Genomic DNA, 20,087 nt, shown 5'->3' on the forward strand with positions numbered 1-20,087 from the left:
CGGTTCACCTGAAGGGGACACTGAACACCCAGGCAGATTGGCTCAGCAGAGAGCAAGTACAGCAGGGCGAGTGGGCTCTCCACAGAGAAGTCTTTCATCAGCTGGCTCAGAGATGGAGGACTCCATGCATAGATCTCTTTGCGTTCGAGACAAACATGCAGGTCGACAGCTTCATATCGCGTTACTGAGAGCCTGGGGCTTAGGACGCAGATGCCTTCTCTGTGCCCTGGCCCCAGGGTCTACTGTACGCATTTCCTCTCCTACCTCTTCTGGCCAGGTTCTTACGCAGGCTCAGGGCTCTTCAAGCGCATGCAGTGGTGATTGCTCCCCACTGGCCCAGACTTCCATGGTTCTCGGATCTGGTGGATCTCAGCTCGGAATCCCCCTGGAGGCTCCCTTGGAGACAGGACCTACTCTGCCAGGGACCCTTGCTCCACCCAGATCCAGACTGGCTTCAACTTCACGCGTGGAGAAGGAGAGGGTCTATCTATCAGATAGGGTCATAGGTATCATATTGGCCTCGCGCAGGTCCTCCACACAGAGGATTTCTGAGACCACGTGGAGGGCATTCAATAGGTGGCACAGGCGTAAGCACCTGTTGCACAGTGAGTGCCATCTTATCATTCTGGATTTCCTGCAGGATAGTCTGGATCAAGGGTTGGCCCCTAGCACACTGAAGTGTCAGGCAGTGGCGCTCGGTACCGTGTTCTCTCCACCAGAGAGTGGCTCTTTGGCATCCCACCGCAGCATTAAACACTTTTTGAGGGGAGCGTCCATCATTTCTCCCCCCACTCTGCATAGATTTCCCTCTTGAGACCTGTCCTTGGTTCTTAAAGCTCTCTGTTCTTCTCCATTTGAACCAGCTGGCACATTGTCTATCAAACTGCTCACCCTAAGACAGTATTTTTGGTGGCTGTAACTTCAGCTTGGATGGTAGTCTGAGAGGAGCTTTGCACACGGTGCTTTGCCCAGATCCCGCTTATTTGCCCAAGGTGAATTCGGTGTTTCACAGGGGGCAGGATATTTCTTTGCCTACCTTCTGTCCACACCCTATACATCCTAGAAAAAAGGAATGGCACAAACTGGACGTCAAGTGGATACTCAAGATCTATCTAGACAGGACTGAGTCTTTCTGTAAGACGGAGTCCCTATTTGTTTCCTTCAAAAAGGGGGCACAGAGACGGAAGGTGTCACGCTCCACTATCAGCAGATGGGTCATGGAGTGTGTGGCTATAGCATATCAGGCAGCCAACAGATCTCCACCTAGTGGCATTACTGCCCACTCAGTCAGAGGAGCGGCCGCTACGGCTGCTTTGCTGTAGTGTTGCATAGGAGGCTCCACTGGAGGAGATCTGTAAGGCAGCTACATGGACACAGCCATCCACCTTCATCAGGCACTGCAAGGTGGATAAGTTCACCTCCGCCGATGCAGCCTTTAGCAGGAGGGTTCTTCAGAGAGTACTAGCCTAGCCCTGCATCTCCCCCTAGGGATGTGAGGCTCACTGCTTCGGTATATCCCATTCCTGTATGCTCCACAACCCCACTGACCAAGAACAGAAAGTTGGACTTACCGTGAAGTGTCCTTCTGGTCAGTGGGGAGTGGGGATTGGAGCATACAGTCCCATCCTGCAGGGGTGGCTAGGCCAACGGTGGGAAGGACCTCCTCTTCGAGGTCCATAGGGGATTCGCATTCGCGCAGAAACCTGGATAGTGTAGGGAGGGCCTCCCTGCACTGTCTACTATTGTTTCGTATTCTTTTACTGTCTCTGTTTCACATGTTGCGTAGTTTTTTATGATTTTTCGGTGGCCGGTCTCACCGGGTCAGCTTTATCATGACTGGCAGTTAAAGGGTTGTTCCCTCCCCTTCCGGCTAGCACTGTCTAACACTTTGTTTCAGTTTGACTCTGCCTACAGAGGAGCTAACTATTTCTGCATGCTCCACTCCCCACTGATCAGAAGGACACTTCACGCTAAGTCCAACTTTCCATTTAATATGCACCTCTATGGTCTATCCCAGGGGTTAGCATCCTTTTTGGGCCAGTGGGCACATACGGAATTCTGAGAAAGTGCCATGGGTGCCAGTCAGCACATGTCTGCCGTGGGGAGTGTGGCATAATGCAAGTGGCTGCCTTGTTGGAGAGCAAAGCCAGCACAAATAGGAAATGAACAGGAAGAGCAAACAGTCTGTCACACACAGGGGATTGTTGAAGGGATATTATTTTATTATACTGTTGGAGGCAGTATGCCTCTGAATGCCAGTTGCTGGGAATCACAAGTGGAGAGAGTGCTGTTGCACTCAGGTCCTACTGGTAGGCTTCCCATGGGCACGTGGTTGGCCACTCGGAGAACAAGATGCTGGACTAGATGGCCTGATGCAGCAGGGCTCTTATATTCTTAGGACCTGCTACCTGAAGAACTGTGGATCTCCAAAACACTCTAAAATACTCTTTAGAAGTTGGTATAATTAAGAAATGGGGTTTTTTATGTGCTTTTGTTCTTTTCTTTCTCTGCTGTGATCTGCACGGCAGTCATCCTCTTCATGTGTAATTTGTTGATTATGGATGCTAGGAAATAATGCAATAAGTGAGCATAGCTGGTCACTTCAAGCAACTATTTCCCTATTAATAATCAAGAGCAAAACACAGCATGACAATCTGTGTGTGAAGCTTACTGTGAAGGATTCACTTCATTTCCTGAATGCTGAGTGTTGGTGGCATTGTTCACACATTACTGTGCAATCTGTAGCCAAGGGTTGTTAAGGAGGAGAGAACTTATTCACAGTCCTGCATTTGAAAGACATGCTAAGCCAAAAGTTGCTGAGCTAAGGGGGCCAGGGAAGAGCAAAGTCTGGGAGCCAGCGCATCCATGCTAAGCTGTGGCTTGGGTCAGCGTTATGTGAAAATGTGACAAGTGTGAAAGTACAACCAGCAACTATCCTATAAACTTTACTAAACCATTCATTCTAAACCACTGTGATAATGGTTTTCTTGGTTAAAAGTTGGTTAACAAGTGATATACTACAGCCACACTCTGAAAAACCTTTACATAGAAATCCTGTTGATGGCAGTGCAACGTCATAGTCCCTGGATGCTTTCCTATCAAGTGGTACTATTGTTGGAGAATTGGGGTTGGGGCACAAGGGTCCCAGTGGGAAGTGATGGCGCAATCATGGAAGAACATGGTATGATGCCAGGAATTGGCATGTGCCCGAGTGTCCTGTCTGCTCAAATATTTTGGCATATATACTGTTGTTATAAGCAGTCCAAGAGGAATGAGCCAAATTTGCTTTGTACAACCAATTGCAGACAATCTACAGTGGAATTTAAACATCCATTTGCAGTGCCTAAAACTACAACTTCAGTTACATCTTCAACATTTGTGCTGAAGTGTCTTATCTGGTCACTTTTAGGCTTGCACGCTAGCTCGGCGAAATGCTGATGTGTTCCTGAAATACCTGCACAGGAATAGCGTAAACATGCCAGGGATGGTGACTCACATCAAGGCCCCTGAACAGCAGGTCAAAAGTAAGCATGTATGATTTGCTATAAATTGTTCATAATATTGTTCAGCAGTTCTGCTGTTGTGGTTTCTTTGTGTGGTATTCAAGATACACATACAGAGAAGGTGTGGGTCAGTTGTGAATCAGCTGTCACTGTTTGCTTGAGCATCGGAAGCCATTCAAAGAGTAATAGGGAACTCATGACTGTGGTTGGAACTAGGTTAAAATGGTGAGATAGTTTTGAAGAAAAAAAGCACAATCGTGGAAGTATTGGAAACTTCATATTGACATATGATAGCACTGCCAAACATCTTAAGCACATTTACTCTGCGTATGTAAATTACACATATACACATGCATGTGTGAGAAATGTTTTATTTCTACAAAAAAAATTAAAAGCAATCTTCATAAAATAAAAATTTTGAAAGAACAAATAGAACATAGCTTGAATATAAACATTAACACGGAGAAAATGATCAAGACCTATACTTAAAATAAGCAGGAAGCAAAATACACAAAAAGAACCAAGCAAGTGTCATATGTAGTGCTTACACCTTTTTAAAGTCCTACGTGATGGTTGCATTTTAAAGCTCTCCACAGCTTGAGATCTCAGTATCCAAGGGAACATCTGCTGCTCTGCAGTCCTATGGTTATCGAAGGTCCTCCTCTGGGTAGCCCCAAAGTCTGAGGTGAGGTGGGGTGGCTGGGGAGAGGACCTTCTCAGTTGTGGTGTTCCATTTAAGGAACTTTCCCAGGGAGGCTTACCTGACACGTATGTTGTTGCTAGGTGCATGGTGAAGATTTTTATTTTCCTAGGCTGTTAACAGCCCATGGCTTTTTAGTGGTTGCTGGGTCTGTGTTTGATGCTGCTTCTCTGCTCTGTTTTATTGACTGTTCATTTTTTTAATGATTGTTGTAAATTGAAGTGTGGTATAGAAATGCCTTAAATGAATCCATGTGTGGGAATAAGCCAAGTTGAGGACCAATTATTAGCAAGACAGGGCTTGATGAACACTCTGGATAGTGAAAATAAATTGCATAACTAAGTGAGAAGCTGAAATCACAAGGCTTTAATACATTTTTTCAGGTATGTATATAGCTTTGTCTTTGTGCAAGCAAGGGAACACACCAGGAAGTCTTCAGTTAACATTAGTGTCCCATTACGTCTGAAATGGGAAGCTGTGGTTAATGGCTTCAGAACAAGCCATGATATGAATTCAACTTTAAACCATGTTTTCATACCTGTCTTGTTCTGAAACTGTCAACCTTACTTTTCTAGTGGATGTAACCAAATGGTATAGTTAGCTGAAGACTTACTGGCTTGTTCACTCACTCACACAAAAGGTGGTTGTGTGCAAGGGTACTAAGCTTGTTCATATGTCTGCTTATTAATCAAGATAAAATCATCCACACACACCAGTGAATGAGTAGAGCATATTATGATATAGGAAAAATTCAAATTGACTGCCTCAAGTGACTGGGTATAGAAATTGATGGGTATGAGATTTGTTTCATGCATTGGCCACTTGCCATGGCAACATAAAAGCCATATATCAATGTAAACCACAGATACATCAAACACAAGGTATTCAAACGTTCTGCATACAGATAATCCAGCATTTGTATTGCTACAGCAATATGAAAGATGTAACACAACCTGTTTTTTAGTCTGTTCACTTTCCACGCACATTTTCAGCTATTGCTGATCTATGTCCAATTTGCATAGGTTCATTCTGAGCTACCTCTACAGCTTACCAAATATATCCATTTCATTGGCCTTCACTTTTACTTCAGCAAGTCAGTGATTTGATCTCTTTATGATTCGGCAGATATCCTGAATGAGCTGTTCCAGAGGGAAAACCGTGTCCTGCACTACTGGACAATGAGAAAAAGACGTCTTGACCAATGTCAGCAATATGTGGTCTTTGAAAGAAGTGCCAAACAGGTCAGGGCCTGTATTTTAAATAGCCTTTTTCTTCCTCATGCAGTTGAATTGGAATGTGCATGTCTACTTACAGCCCTTCTCCCAGTAGGCAACCAAGAAACAAGCTACATCACATATTGTTTATTTGTATAGTCTGTGGTAAAAACAACAACAATGTTTCATCCATTTTCTCCTTTGTGGTAACACTAAATTTGTATGTGTATGCTAACCTTCATTCCTTTTGTGCCACAAGGATTTTCAGTCAGCATGATGTTGCTTGCAAGGTCATGGTGTGAGTTATGTTGAATTTGCCAATAAATTCCCAAGTATAAATGACTCGCTTTTAAACTACAGTAGGCTGAGCGTTAGCAGCCCACTAGGAGAAAGTTTAAAAGTACATCACTGGGTTCTAAAGGGCCAGGCACAACCTTCTCCTCGATCGGAGCATTTCAGGCCCCACATTCCCTTCACAGCCATCCCCTGCAAAGCCATTCTTGAGGGATCTGCTAGTATCGTATGCAGCACAGAGACTGTAGGAGGAATGGAAACATCTCTGGACCTCCTTCCCCCTCTTACATGCCCATGGAAGCACTTTAGGTACATGCATGGGCCTCTTTGGCTTTTCCTTACAATTTTTCTTCTTCTCTTTTTACCCTAACATAAACTGATACAAAACACTAACAATTGGAAAAGAGAACATAACCTTGAATGGTTCAGTAGAAAGGGAAAAACAGATTTCCATTGTAAGGCACTTAGAAGTGTTTTGTTCTAGTAAGTGGTATTTAAATTTTCATAATTGAATTAAATTAAAATAGAGGTAAACCCTTTTTAGAAGCATGGTGACTGGGGGAAAATCAAATGTTTCAAACATAATTGGCAATTTTATTTCTTGTTGATTTTAAGGAGTGCAGTAGTATCTTGACTGATAAAGTGTGTGGAATGAGGGAGCAGAAGTGGCATGAAGTCTGGGGAAGTGAGCCCGGTATTGGGACTGGGCTAGTCTGTTAAATCCCATATATTTTGTTTTTATTTTATTATTTTAATTGTACTTACTTTTAATAATGACATATTTGTAACCTGCCCTGGGACCATATGGTAAAGAGTGGGCTGTGAGTACAAATAATAAGTACATAATGAATAATAACATTTATTGTATAGTGTTTTGGGGAGTGAAGTTTTCTCACAAACATCAAGGAGGAGAGCGAGTGAGAGGAATTTGTGAGCAGGACTGCTAGTGATGGGGGAGGAGTCAGTACTTGGCCATGGAATTCCAACCATTGGAGACATGCCTTGGGCTCTGGGACAAATGGTGGCTCTAAAGCTGGGGTCAGCTGTTGTTCATTCACCTTGATTGGCTGAGCTGACTGCAGCCACTGAGGCTTAGATGGCAGGAGCCAAGGGGCTGGCTCTGGAGAACAGGTAGCAGTCGGAAGAAGTCAACAGGCAGCCTCTCACACCAGTCTCCCATACCTTGAGAAGCTGGCCTGCCCAGTTCCAGGATTCTATCAGGCAGCAATGAGGCACATAGAACAGAGAAAGGAAAAAAGGCAGAAGGAAAGGAGAAAGATAAGCAAGAGAGAGTGAGTATGTATTAGGGTCAAATAAAAAATTATTTGAATAGCTAGGTGGGGAAAGGATTTTGTGTGTTGGAATTCACCCACCAGTATATTGACTGCAGGCTTCTAATAATTTCTGTTTTTATCAAAACCTGAACTTTTCTACGTTTTCTAAGTAATCTGTGAATTACAGTATCGCTTGGGTTGGGTGGGTAGGTTTGTATAAACATAAAAATGTAATGAAAAGAGGAAAATACCCCCCTCAGCTTGTTCAGGTCCAGTTTGAGCAGTTTGCACACCACAGCTAGTGGAACACTTTCACAATGGCCTACAGGTAATGGGTTTTATCCAGCACAGCTGTTCTGCTTGTGCAGCAGACTTTACGCTCACGCAGGAGAACCTCACATTCTCTCCTCTCTCCTGTAAAGTCCTGTGTGCCCTGCTCCCCAGGGACCCCGTGGAATAGATTTTGGGAGTGTGCAGGAAGGGGGGAGGAGGGGGAAGCCTTACTGTATGAGTAGAATGCCACTCACACAGTGTTGGCTACAATCCAGTGGGTTCCCCCAAAGAATTCTAAAATTGTTTTTCAATGGTGCTGGGAATTTTCTTGCGAAGATAACTGGTGCCAGTACAGAAGTAAAGTAAGGAAGGGGCTCTCGGTTGGAAACTATTGCTGATTCAAATATGTGATACAAAAATAGTACAATATTGGCAAATGGGATAGTTTTAATATGGTTGTAGGAACTCATTCCAATGCTATGGGAGCAGGACATTCATTTCAGTGTAACAAGATGAAAATAACAAAATACACCAATAAGAAAGAGACAACTTCTGGAAAATAGTGGGTGGGAGGGTGGGGAGGCCAGCATTTTCCAGGCAGCATCAGTGGGGGGGGGGAGTCAACCAATTTTATTTTAAATGTGGTATGAATCTCTGCAAATTTGCTCATCTGTCCAATCTCTTGGACAATAAGTAGAACAAATCTACTGTTCTGTTGTCAGCATAGTCTTGCTGTTTCATTTTTGTAAAATTATGTTTTTGAACATTGCTGCCCTCAACAACCAAACTTTTTTATGATAGTGTTCAGCCCAGTTTAGCTGGTAGATATCCTAGTGTATAATTACTGGCATCTGGTATAGAGCTTCAGTTACACTGTAAAAAGTCTTCTGATCCCTTTATATAATTCTCCAGAACACTATATTCTGCCTTTCCTGTCACGTCTTAAATATTTCTTTTTTGGAACTAGCTGTGATTTGAGTATTTTTGTAAGTGTTAATGTTGTCTCATCCTTCTTGAGCTATGCAGCATATTGAAAAAACGGTTAAACAGAGCAATCCTGAGCATGTTTACTCAGAAATAATTCCCACTGAGTTCAGTGGGATTTACTCTCCACAAAGTCTGTTATTTAGTTGGTGCCCTTGCACTCACAGAAGGGCTTTTGATCCAACAGATGCCTCTGCTAATGGAAGAAGGGAGATGTTTTTGTTGACACCTCCTCCCCCAGTCCTGCAGCCCCCAGCACCCCAAAAAATCTACTCCAGAGAACTGGAGGATTCTCCAGAAAAGGGTAGAAAGTGGAGGGGGGGGAAGGACAAATTTTGGGGGAAAACCCTTCCCTTCATTGGATTAAAATCTCTTCTGTGAGTATAGGAGCACCAATTGAATTCTACCCTGAGGATACTGATTATTTATTTATTTAGAGCCTTTGTAGCTCACTCTTCAGCCAAAAAAGACTCCCAGAGTGGCTTATGTACAACTAGCTAAAACCAGACAGCCCCTGCCCATGGGCTTACAATTTAAAAGACAAAACACACAAGGAAGAAGCGGGAGGGAAGAGGAAGAAAAGCAAACTTGAATGCCGGTTCTTAAAGTGAAATAGTACTACTTATAATGAAATGTGAACAGTTCAGGGGCAGGTCTTTCTGCAGGGCTGATGGAATGAACCCTGCTTCCCATCTCTCCCACTGAGGTAACCGGTTGGAATGGCTGCTGCCAGGTGACAGCCTAAATCTTTGATGCTAGGGTAACACTGGAAGAAGTACAGGAATGAGTGACCAGAGTTTTGAATGAGAATTTACACCTAGGAAATAAGTTGCCTTTACTGAAAGTAGTTTAACACATTTTTCCCACCTTAGGCTCTTGAGTGGATCCATGATAATGGAGAATTTTATTTATCCACACACACTTCCACTGGCTCCAGTATCCAGCATACTCAAGAACTGTTGAAGGAGCATGAAGAATTTCAGATTACTGCAAAGGTAAATTGCAATGGCTGTTTAGATTCCTGCCCTTTGCATTCTGTGTCTTGTGCCTGTTTTTATCTCTTTAGAAGAGGTGCACCATGTTGTCAGTCTTAAAGGAAAAAAATAAGAACAAAAAACAGTTTTTTTAAAAAAAAAACCCAACAGGCTGGTCCAGGTGCAGGGAAGGTAGGTATGATGCCTCTTCCCTCATCACATGTATGCTCCACACAAGGGGAAGGTAACCTTTCTTTGTTGTTGAAGGCCACATTCCCTCAGTATGCAGATGATGGGCAGGGCCGGGCCAAAGCCAGCAGAGAGTAGGGCTAGAGCCCAAAGTGGGCCTTATCTGTTTTGTCTTTTCCCCTCCTTCTCTCCATACAGGTGCTTCCATCCCACATGAAATTAGGTTGAGGGCTGCATGTGACCCTTGGGCCACAGGTTGCCCTCTCTACATATTTGAATCTCCCTGGGGTCACCCCATGGTTCTTCAAATGAATGAGAAGTCAGTGTGTCGGGTGCTATTGCTATACTTTTACAGATATTTATCCTTACAGTGCATCAGCCTGCTTGTGCCAAAGTCTCTAATTAAATCGGAAAAGACAATGACAGCAACATTGCCTTATAAAGAGGGCCTTCTTGTTCTGAAAATAGATGAAAGTTTGGCTAGCTAAGTATGTACTAATAAGCTGAACGTTTGACAACTAAAACCGCATCCTGCATATGTAGGAGCAAGCAAAGGTTTTGTGAGCAGTTCAGGTATTTTGTGCATAAGGAATCCATTCTGTCATGGATAACTTAGTTCTCATATCCAAAAATGGATGCGTGTTTGAGCCAGAGGCCATGTCATTGTGAAAGGAATAAGTGAATACATTTCACCAGCTGTTTATAGTATCAAAACAATTTGGGTACTGTATTTATCAGTAATGTGGTTTGAGGAAATATGGGGTCCAAGGGGAGAACTGTGCTTGAGAAGTCAATGGATTTTATTTCATTTTATTTATGACTTATAATACATTTTAATAAAACTGTTATTAGTTCTGACACTGGATGCCACCTTTTGCGCTGCTTAATTTTACCACTTAAGTTTACCACTTGGTAAACAAATTGGAGATCTATATCTTTTATAATACAATTTGGGGCCAGGTCACATGTGAGACCCAGTCATTTATTTTCTCTGCTCCATCTCTCCAGCATATGGGACTACATGGAGACACCTCATGCACACTTCACCATGGCTAGCTGCTATTTCTTGGACTAAAATGGCTGGGGAAAGTGCTAAACAGCTGTATCTTAATCAGTTGTGTATAGAATCACACTACCTTCAATTCTCTGTTGTATGTGTTGTTGTTTTTTAAAAAAATCATTTTTTAAAAAAGCAAAAGCAACCCTCATTATTTTGTATTCTTCTTCTGATTCTAATTCTCGAGATTTAGGCCATCTAAAATGGAGTAAAAGGGATAGGGGATCTAGAAAGCATTTGGCATGTGATGAACAGGAGAACAATGTTTTAGGATTACATTGAAGAAAACAACAGGGGGATATAGAGATGCTGGTCTTCAGGAATCCTCCCTCACTTCTGCAACATTGCAGATTTATTGATATGTTACCAGGCTTTCCTCTGCCACTATGAGGACTGGAAACATTAACTCTCAGTTCCAATCCTTGAGTTTGTTGTCAGCAATCTCGGACAGCATAAACTTGGATTATGAGGTTGGTGAAGCAGATTTCTTAGACAAATTCTATTCCTCAGGCTCTTGCCTTGCAGGGCCCCAAAAACTGAAAATGGAGAGTTCCTAAATCCTTCTCTTAAGTTGATGGTATAAAATCAAATAATACTGTGTTTTGGTAACAAGAACAACAACTGATAGCATGCAAACAGAAGAAGCATCTTCTAACTGGTAAATAACTTGAAAAGATCTTTCTTAATTTATAGGTGTTGTAGGTCTGCTCTTCCTGCTACCTTTCTGTCTTTTGTGTTTCCCACAGCAAACCAAAGAGAGGGTAAAGCTGTTGATACAGCTGGCAGATGGCTTTTGTGAAAAGGGACATGCCCATGCAGCAGAGATTAAGAAATGTGTCACAGCAGTGGACAAGAGATACAGGGACTTCTCTCTGCGTATGGAAAAATATAGGACCTCTTTAGAGAAAGCCCTGGGGATCTCTTCAGATTCCAATAAATCAGTGAGTGCCCTGTGTGTGTGCGTTTCTCTGTTAGTGGAAACGTGGGCTAGCTTAATGTGGCTGCTTAGTCTGCTTACTAGACAGCTGCCTTTTCTCTTCCCCCGCTTCTGCTAATTCTGTTGTCTTTCCCCCCTTTAATTCAGAGTAAAAGCCTGCAGCTGGATATAATCCCAGCCAGTGTTCCTGGGTCAGAGGTGAAGCTGCGAGATGCTGCTCATGAGCTTAATGAAGAAAAGAGGAAGTCTGCCCGCAGGAAAGAGTAATGCAGTGTTTTCCCCCCTTTTTTCCTTCTCCATTTGTGCTTTTCAGCTTCCCAGTAGTGGCCTTATGTATTGAAACAAAACAAGAGGCTGACTTTTCGAGTAGATTGAATGTTAAAAAATGTCCTCATCTATATACATTCTAAATTTTAATACTACCTTTTGCAAAAGTTCCATATACGTCAGCAAGAAGGACGATAACCAAGTGTGATGCACAGAAGAAAAGGGTAAAAATCCAAGAGTGCAAAAGTACAGTATTATTTTCAGAAATTTGACCTAAATCTACAAATCCCAAAGCTGTTCTTCTGAACAAATCACTTCCGGCTTTTTGTGTTTTCTGTGGATGTGCTTTAAGTGATATGCACCTAACTTATTTTCCTGGTTTATTGACTGACATTAAGCCAGAGTTCCCTGGTTCAGACATAATGGGGAACTCTGGCTTAACATAAGCCAGCATCTTCATGCCAAACTTGCACCAGAGATGAGAGAGAAGTAGTCATCCATGACTTCATAAACCATGGTTTATGCAGTATAGGACTATTGTCCCAACATGGTCTGTCTTTGCTTAAGGATTACCAGCAAGCCAGGGGAAAACAAATGAATTTTCATTAATACTTCTTTGCACTGGATGTTTGTCCTTTTCTATTCACTATATAAAGCAATAATAAAATGAGAAGAAAATGATGTGTGATAACTCTAGCACGCTAATGTTGTTTCCCTCCTGTTTCAAAGGTTCATTATGGCTGAGCTTATTCAGACAGAGAAGGCTTATGTAAGAGATCTCCGGGAGTGTATGGATGTAAGTGTGTGACCCAGAACTTAGCGATGTGGGATGGCTGTCATGTAGAATTTTTGCATTATCAGATTGTATCATTGGAGGGCCAGTTTGTGCTACCTTGTATCTGAAGTAAACTTGTTTATCAACAGAATTGTATTGGGCAGCAGCCAGTGCTGACTTGATCAGCATCTTGTTTTGCTGTTATAAAACTTCTTATGTTGACTGGATATGGGCATAGTTTGTTTACTCTTCTTTTCCCTTTTTTTTAGCATTGTGAACTGACTGCTGCTTTTGTTTAGGCTTTGGTATTTTGTTAAAGGGATGATCCTCTGCTCGTGCTTCCATTATGCGTACCACACATTTGAGAGCTGGCTCACTCTTTTTGAACAGAAATGCCTGTTTGTTGTTAAAACTAAAGGGAAATCCTGCTCCTGTAGTAGCTATTGCAATGTGTGGATTTTAAATTGTGACTTCATATGCTACCATGAAATATTGTGCCTATTGTCAGGATTTCATTTTTATAAAACCAGGACATGTTTTAAAAAACTAAGGTGGCCGTACATTACAAAGTTCCTGTATATCTGTTTTGGAAAGGTTGTGCTTGAGTTGCGACTCTCAAGCAAATTCACAGCTCACCCTTTTGTCTTGTCCTTTTGGCCAGACATATCTGTGGGAAATGACAAGTGGCGTTGAAGAGATCCCACCTGGTATTGTCAATAAGGAGCATATTATCTTCGGAAACATGCAGGAGATCTACGAATTCCATAATAAGTGAGTGAGAACATCAGTCATATAACGGAAGTCAGTGAAGACTGACTTACTGCATCCTGACTCTTCTAAACAAATATATGATTTTATTTGCCTGTTGTATAAATATTTGTAGAGAGTATGCGGCTACAGTGGGTGAAGCTTCAGTTTTTCTGATGATATCCTTCCATGTCCACTTCTTATTAAACAGCTGGTTAAAATAGGCTTAGATTCATTTTGACCTAAAAAATGCATGTAAGTGCAAAATGCCAGGCTGTTCAGCTTGGTAGAAAATGGGACATTCTGGTTTTGTTTCAGATTTGTATAGTGCACAAACTAATGAATATGACAACTCATTTTTTGTCTGTGAGATGATAGCTGCAGAAAGGTCTTTTCAGTAATCAGTAATAGTGAATTTGCCATGTTGCATGTGGATACATTATTAAAGCACGCAATCTGAGTTCAGGATTTAAATGAAACTTCATATTCAGTAGATGTATAAAACAATTAGTATTAGAGGCAAAAACTTGCAGAAAAATCATACTTAGGCTCCTGTAGCAAGACCAACACATCACTTGCTGAGAAGAGTGCAGAGATGCTAGGACATTTGAGTAGACAAAGACAATGTTTCTTTTCTATTCTTAAATAGTCATACAATCTCGTAAGTTTTTGCCCTGAACATAGAGCAAATACAAAACTTGTTGTGACCAGTCTTACAAGCAAAGCAGTAATCTGTTGCTGTGTTGTATTGCAGGAGCCTTATTTTATACAAGGCTGTATGTGTGCAAATGCTATGCAAGGTGGGAGTGCTCCTGGGCCCTCTGTGTGTTCAGAATGGAGAGCTTCCAGTCCACCCTCCCCCATTTTTTAAGGGGTGACAATCATATCTGAATGTCTCTGGCTGTGTGTGTAGACCCCTGTTATATGTAGACATCCAACAGGTCTGAGGCTGCCTATAGGCACAATCCGGATTTCCCACTGCATAAGCCTCTACAAGGTGTGCCACCTATAGATAGGACTACAGCCAAATCAGTTTGGAGTATATGATGAAGTGACTGTATTTTCCTAATCTTCATTGTCATGCTGAAAATGGATCAGTACCAGAGAGAAATTAATTGAATTAATTCAATTCAGTACACAATCATTTCTAACTTCATTAGAATCCACTGTGTGTTCAGGACAAATTTTGGGCAACATGAATTAGTCATTAGTGGTAGAGGAGAAGTGGGTTTTATCAAGCTTGGTCACCGTTACTTCCTGTAACATTTTTAGTTGTGTGATCCAAACAAAGTAATTTTTAAGCTGTATTTAATTCAGTAGGGGAGTACTTAGCATGCTTTTAACTTTTATGTTACCATTAGTGGACCTTCAGCTGAGACTGGACTGCACAGATATTTGGCATGGGTGTAAATATGTATGTGTTTATAACCACTATGCAAATTTTGTGTATCCTACTGAAAATCTGGCAAGGACTTTTTAAAACTATTTTATCAATTCTTTTTGTTTTACAGTATATTCCTAAAAGAGCTAGAGAAATATGAGCAGCTACCAGAAGATGTTGGTCACTGTTTTGTTACTTGGGTAAGAGAGCTTATTTTTCTATATCAGATAATCAATTGAGATTTTTGTTTTTAAAAATTACTTTGTAAAATTTGTGGCCACTCTCCTCTGAAAAAGCCCATGTCTCAAAAAGATACAAATACATTATTTCTGTGTTATGAGAAGCTGAAAGCAGTAGCGGCTCATTATCTTAGGAAAGAGCCAACTCTAAATTACAGTGAGATATAGAAAACATTCATGGTTTGCAGAATGTGAACAGGAATGATACTTTGCAAGATAAAGTTTGAAGCAGATGTAATGTTTGGAAGAAGACACATTTGTTTGTGTTTTTGCAGGCAGACAAGTTCCAGATGTATGTGACTTACTGCAAAAACAAGCCAGACTCTACCCAGTTGATACTGGAGCATGCAGGCGCTTATTTTGATGTAAGTACCAGGATCCTTGTGCTTGGATTAAATCTAGGGCCCTCTTATAAGTATTTTTGTGGATAAGATACCTCTGTGTGTGTGTACACAGTAGGAGTTCATAATTAGTTGGACAATGCCAACTTATTTGTTGATCATTTTTTAAATTGTCTGCCTGCAGACCATGTGATATATCACTGAAAGGGATGTTGCTATTATATTGTAAACTTTTTGGTATCTGTCAGTCACAGAATGTCTCTATGAGAGGAATGATAAACTGCCCAGTGCTTATTCTATGCTGGATATTTGTTTTTTAAAAAATTGAAAGATCAAGAATATAACCAGTGTCTTCAGTAGTACATGCACAACATCAACAAGCTTTTATTTGATCAGCTACAGTAGAAATTGCTTTTAAAAGACTGTGTTTTATTCCTCTGTGAGACCATCAGTTGTGCTGTGCTTGTAGGATTTACAGAAATAGAACAGAGTACAGTATCTCTCTGCCAGGCATAAGTGAAAGAACAAATCTGCTTCTAGAAGCATGAACTACTCAAGAATATGTATAGGGGCTTAAATATATATCCTGAATTTTATGATAGTCACACTTACTCTAGCTAGTAGAGTATATAGTATACTATAGTAAATCCCCTACCAATGTGGTGGGTAAAGAGTAGTGAAAAATAAACACACCTTGTAGAATATAGGGCATCTGTAGCTCAGTACTGATTCTTAAACTGAATTAGTTTGGGGCTCAGTAGTGCACTTTTTTAAACAAGCAGTTGAATCCAACTAAATAATTACACACTGACCGTGACTTTTACAAGCGCATTGGAACTTCCCCTCCCTCTCCTCCCCCCACATTGCCCCCAATTCTGCTCTGGGGGGTTAAATGAAAACTCTCCAGATTTGGGGGGGCACACGGGGGAGGAGAGGGAAGGGAAGTTGAGTTGTGCATCAAGTAGCTGTTCTGCACACACGGTGGTTTAGTTGGATGCAAACCAAGGTTCCTTGACCAAGTTAATCCTTCCATAATTTACAGTGCCTGGCTATATTGGGCAACAATTATGGGTTGCAGGAAGCATCTAAAGAATACAAGTTAAAAAGTGCTTAGAATCTTCACTAAGTATAGGCCTTCATAGTTTAATAGACAAAAAGGAATGTGCAATTGTAGTATGCTTCCAGTTTCCCTAGTTCAGCTATGATCTCTTTGTGTTGGGTGTTCTAATCTACAGAATTATTTGCAACCTGATGGAGATTACCGTATATTCTGGCGTATAAGACGACTGGGCGTATAAGACGACCCCCAACTTTTCTAGTTAAAATATAGAGTTTGGGATATACTCGCCGTATAAGACTACCCCTGCTTATGACATGCAAGCGATGTACCTTACCGGCGATTGGCTGGTTGTTGTATACAAAGCCTATCATGCGAAGGCAAGAATGTCTTTGAAGTCAAGACTAGGGGCGTCAGGCCCCTCCCACTCTCCAGTTCATTCTTGCCTTCGTATGAACAAGATTGAGATCCTATAGCGTAGCTTAGCTAAGTTTTCTGTGTTTTTTGTTGCTGTATTTGTTTGACAGAGTGTGGAGGTTTTGTGACTGTGTGTTTACCAAGTGTTCCCTTCCCTCTGTCTTGTATCTAACGTCGTGTTTTCCATTCCTGGGGAGTTCCCTTGGGGGGGTTCCCTGTTGCCCGGGCCGTTGATTTTCCCAGCCTTTCATCCAACGGCCATCAGAGGGACCGCGGCTGCGGTTCTCTCTATTCCCAGCGGGAGCTTGCGGCTGCAGCTCCTGTCGTTATTTCCCTCCCGTTCCTGGCCTTTTGAGTCTCCCCCATCCCGGGAATATTTCATTGAGAGTCTGCGGCTGCGGCTCTCTCTCTCCCTTTGCGGCTTTTATCTCGGACTGCCTTGAGCCTCGCTGCCTGACAGTTTCGCGCCGCAACGGTCCCTGCATACGGCGGCTGCGGCTGCCTCCTCCTGCTTCCTTAGCGGCGGCGGCTTTTTTGCCTTTCTTACCTAGCCGTTCCTTTATTGATTTTCTGCGCCGCGACCTTGCTTATCGGCCCCGCGGCTGCAGCACAAGCGGCTCTACCCCCGCCCGCCATTGCCGCTTCGTTATTGTCCGCCATTTTTTGACTTAATTTTCCCGCTCTTTTTCAGCACCCGGCGTATAAGACGACCCCCGACTTTTGAGAAGATTTTCCTGGGTTAAAAAGTCGTCTTATACGCCGGAATATACGGTAATAAGAAATGGGTGGAGGTGATTATGCTGTCTGAACAGATAGTTGTGCATGCATTTCAGTAGCAGTGATGCTTTAAACTGTACCACATCTGATGTTGTTAATGTTGATCATGTCTGGCCAATGTGCGTACACCTAGGAGATAACAGCGGTCCAGTGCCCAAAGTGTGCTTTGCCAGACAACGTCACCCTCTGATCAACTCATTCATGCATTCACACTAAGAGTGAGCTCAGGTGGTCAAGTTCCTATCACTTTAGAAGTAAAATGGGTCCACCCACAGATAACATAGCAGTCCTGCATACTCTGGGAACTCCTTAAGTATGCAGAAGTATATAGGTTATTAAATTTAAAAAAAGTGAAGTGGGAGGAAGGACTAGAAATACAGTAAAGACTGAGCATACTTTTTGGTCTCCAGGAAGTATGCAGTGACAAGGTGGAGAGTAGTTGAATTGTTTTGGTTGAGCTCCCAACAGTTTATACCAGCTTATAGGCTACCCATGAGTATCTGATTGGCTATTGTGAGAATAGGCTGCTAGACTAGATAGGCCTTTGGTCTACTACAGCAGGGCTGGTCTTGTGTTATCTGGAGGAAGATTTGGCTGGAATCCTGAACAAGAGCATTACTGTTACAGGGTAAAAATATATTGTAATATTTTGTTCCATGTTGAATTATTACACATTAAACCAAAGAAAGGTGCAAAAGAATCTCTTCTATTTTTGAAAAGTGTTTTCCTTGATAGGAGTGTATCATTTAGCTTTTATGCAGTACCTTAAAGTCTTCAGTTCACTTCAAAGACATTACCTCAATAAACCTTGGAGTGGAGTTGTAAGATAGGCCAATGCTGTTGGCCCTGTATTGCAGAAAAGGCTGAGAGTGACTGGCTTGCTGAAGACTACCTTGTGGATTCCTGACAGATGTGAGATTTAAACCAGAACCTTTCTGGTTCATTGCTCAGTCTTTGGCTGCTTCACTATGGTAGACCCACTAGTGTCAAGATGAAAGTTCTTCAGAAGGGCCACATTTTCCCCATAGGGCTGCCAATTGCTGTTCCTGACACAGAAGGAAAATAACTGTTCCATCCTCTGTGCACCTTAACAGTTTTGTAAATCTTCAAATGTGAATTGCATACATTTTGTGTGGTCAGTCACTTTGTGAAAATCTTGAAATATAACAAATCATGCATTCTAAGAAGCCTTTCATTGGTATGGATAACCCTAATTTAAATATTCAGTTAAGCGCTTGCTGTTCTGCTGTACAACTTGAAGTGAGTATGAAATATTAATGTGTGAGTGTAGCCTATCCCCAGGGTTCTCTTCTTTTTAGACAAGGGGTGGCTAAGTGCAGTCCTCCAGGTGTTGCTGGACTACAGTTCCCATCAACCTAACTGTTGGCCAGTGCTAGCTTGGGTTGATGGGAGTTGGAGTCCAGCAGCAATTGAGGGCCCCATATTTCAATTCCTACTTTAGAGGTTCAATTAGCCTCTCTTCCCTTGACTTCAGATGGATCCTGCTCTGAAAAAAACCCATCACTTTTGTGTGTTATTCCTTTTGTTTAAACGCGTAGCTCCCTCTGCTGGCTTGCAGGACCTTTTAAAGAAAATAAATCCTCTCTGGTCCAGTAAGCAAGCTTTAAAATTGCAGATTATGCTCGTAAGTCTGTTGCCTTCCCATCCAACTCCCAGTGTTTCCAATTCCACAGCCAGAAAAAGTACCATAGATAAATGGTTAATAGTAGTTTTCTTGAAAGTGATATGAATATATGATATATAATTTTATATAATCTAAGTGTGTGTTCAGAGAGACAGAGAGAGATTGCATTTGGTATATTATTTTGTGTGTTTTTCTTTGTGCATGTTTATATTTACATGTTATTTAACTGAAAGAGAAAAAGAAAGAAAGAAAAAGGTCCCTGCCTCAAAACTAAGTGCCCATCATAACTGCACTGTGACTGAATGTTTGTGGGATATGCTGATGAATAGCGAGTGGGGTGACACCCTTCGTAACACATTATACTAGTAAGAAAATACGCCCAAAGTTCTGTGTAGTAGCGGGTCTCATTTTCTAGGTTGCCTCAGTATTTTCTCATCCTGCCAGTGGTGGGAATTCTAGTAACAACACTGTTCATAATAGGTGGCATACTCACTAGCTGTAGTTTGATGTGTAAGAAGTGTGAAAGGCAATCCTATGCACACTTGGATAATCCCCATTGATCTCAGTGGTACTTACTTTTAAGTAAACATGTATAGGATCAGGCTAAAAAATATACAAACTGACTATGGATCTTACAGTACAGATATGTATCTCCTGTAAGATCTGCTCCCATGCTTGAAACAGAAAATTTAGCTGCAGACTTCCTAGGCTGCTGGCTGACTTCCACCACCATATACTCGACTCTCAAAGATTTTTGTTTCTAATACAGGAAATACAACAGCGGCATGGGCTAGCCAATTCAATTTCCTCTTACCTTATTAAACCTGTTCAACGGATAACAAAATATCAGCTTCTTCTAAAGGTAAGCATCATTTTTCTTGGCGTCACCCTTACTGGTACAGGTGGGTACCTTTTACTCTCAAAAGGATACCCACTTCAAATATCTTTTGTACTTGGATACAGATACCCAGATATATAATAACGCAATTGTGAAGGACATACATGCTTTTCTCTCTTTAAAAAGTAGCTTTTAGTGACAGCA

The 20,087-nt window shown here is 41.8% G+C and overlaps 1 protein-coding gene across 6 annotated transcripts in view; it reads left to right on the plus strand.

Annotated features, from left to right (window-relative positions):
• The window catches only part of TRIO (trio Rho guanine nucleotide exchange factor), a 279,134-nt gene that overhangs the window by 154,559 nt on the left and 104,488 nt on the right, over positions 1–20,087 (plus strand). For all 6 annotated transcript variants that reach the window (XM_061589413.1, XM_061589410.1, XM_061589377.1 and 3 more), the window contains 10 exons: positions 3,410–3,524; positions 5,329–5,444; positions 9,115–9,237; positions 11,209–11,403; positions 11,547–11,662; positions 12,396–12,462; positions 13,103–13,212; positions 14,700–14,769; positions 15,084–15,173; positions 19,815–19,907. In XM_061589413.1, coding sequence (XP_061445397.1) covers positions 3,410–3,524; positions 5,329–5,444; positions 9,115–9,237; positions 11,209–11,403; positions 11,547–11,662; positions 12,396–12,462; positions 13,103–13,212; positions 14,700–14,769; positions 15,084–15,173; positions 19,815–19,907 — 1,095 coding nt within the window. The remainder of the gene's footprint in view (positions 1–3,409; positions 3,525–5,328; positions 5,445–9,114; positions 9,238–11,208; positions 11,404–11,546; positions 11,663–12,395; positions 12,463–13,102; positions 13,213–14,699; positions 14,770–15,083; positions 15,174–19,814; positions 19,908–20,087) is intronic.

This window comes from Rhineura floridana, chromosome 1 (assembly GCF_030035675.1).
Source record: "Rhineura floridana isolate rRhiFlo1 chromosome 1, rRhiFlo1.hap2, whole genome shotgun sequence".
In the NCBI taxonomy this organism is placed as follows: domain Eukaryota; kingdom Metazoa; phylum Chordata; class Lepidosauria; order Squamata; family Rhineuridae; genus Rhineura; species Rhineura floridana.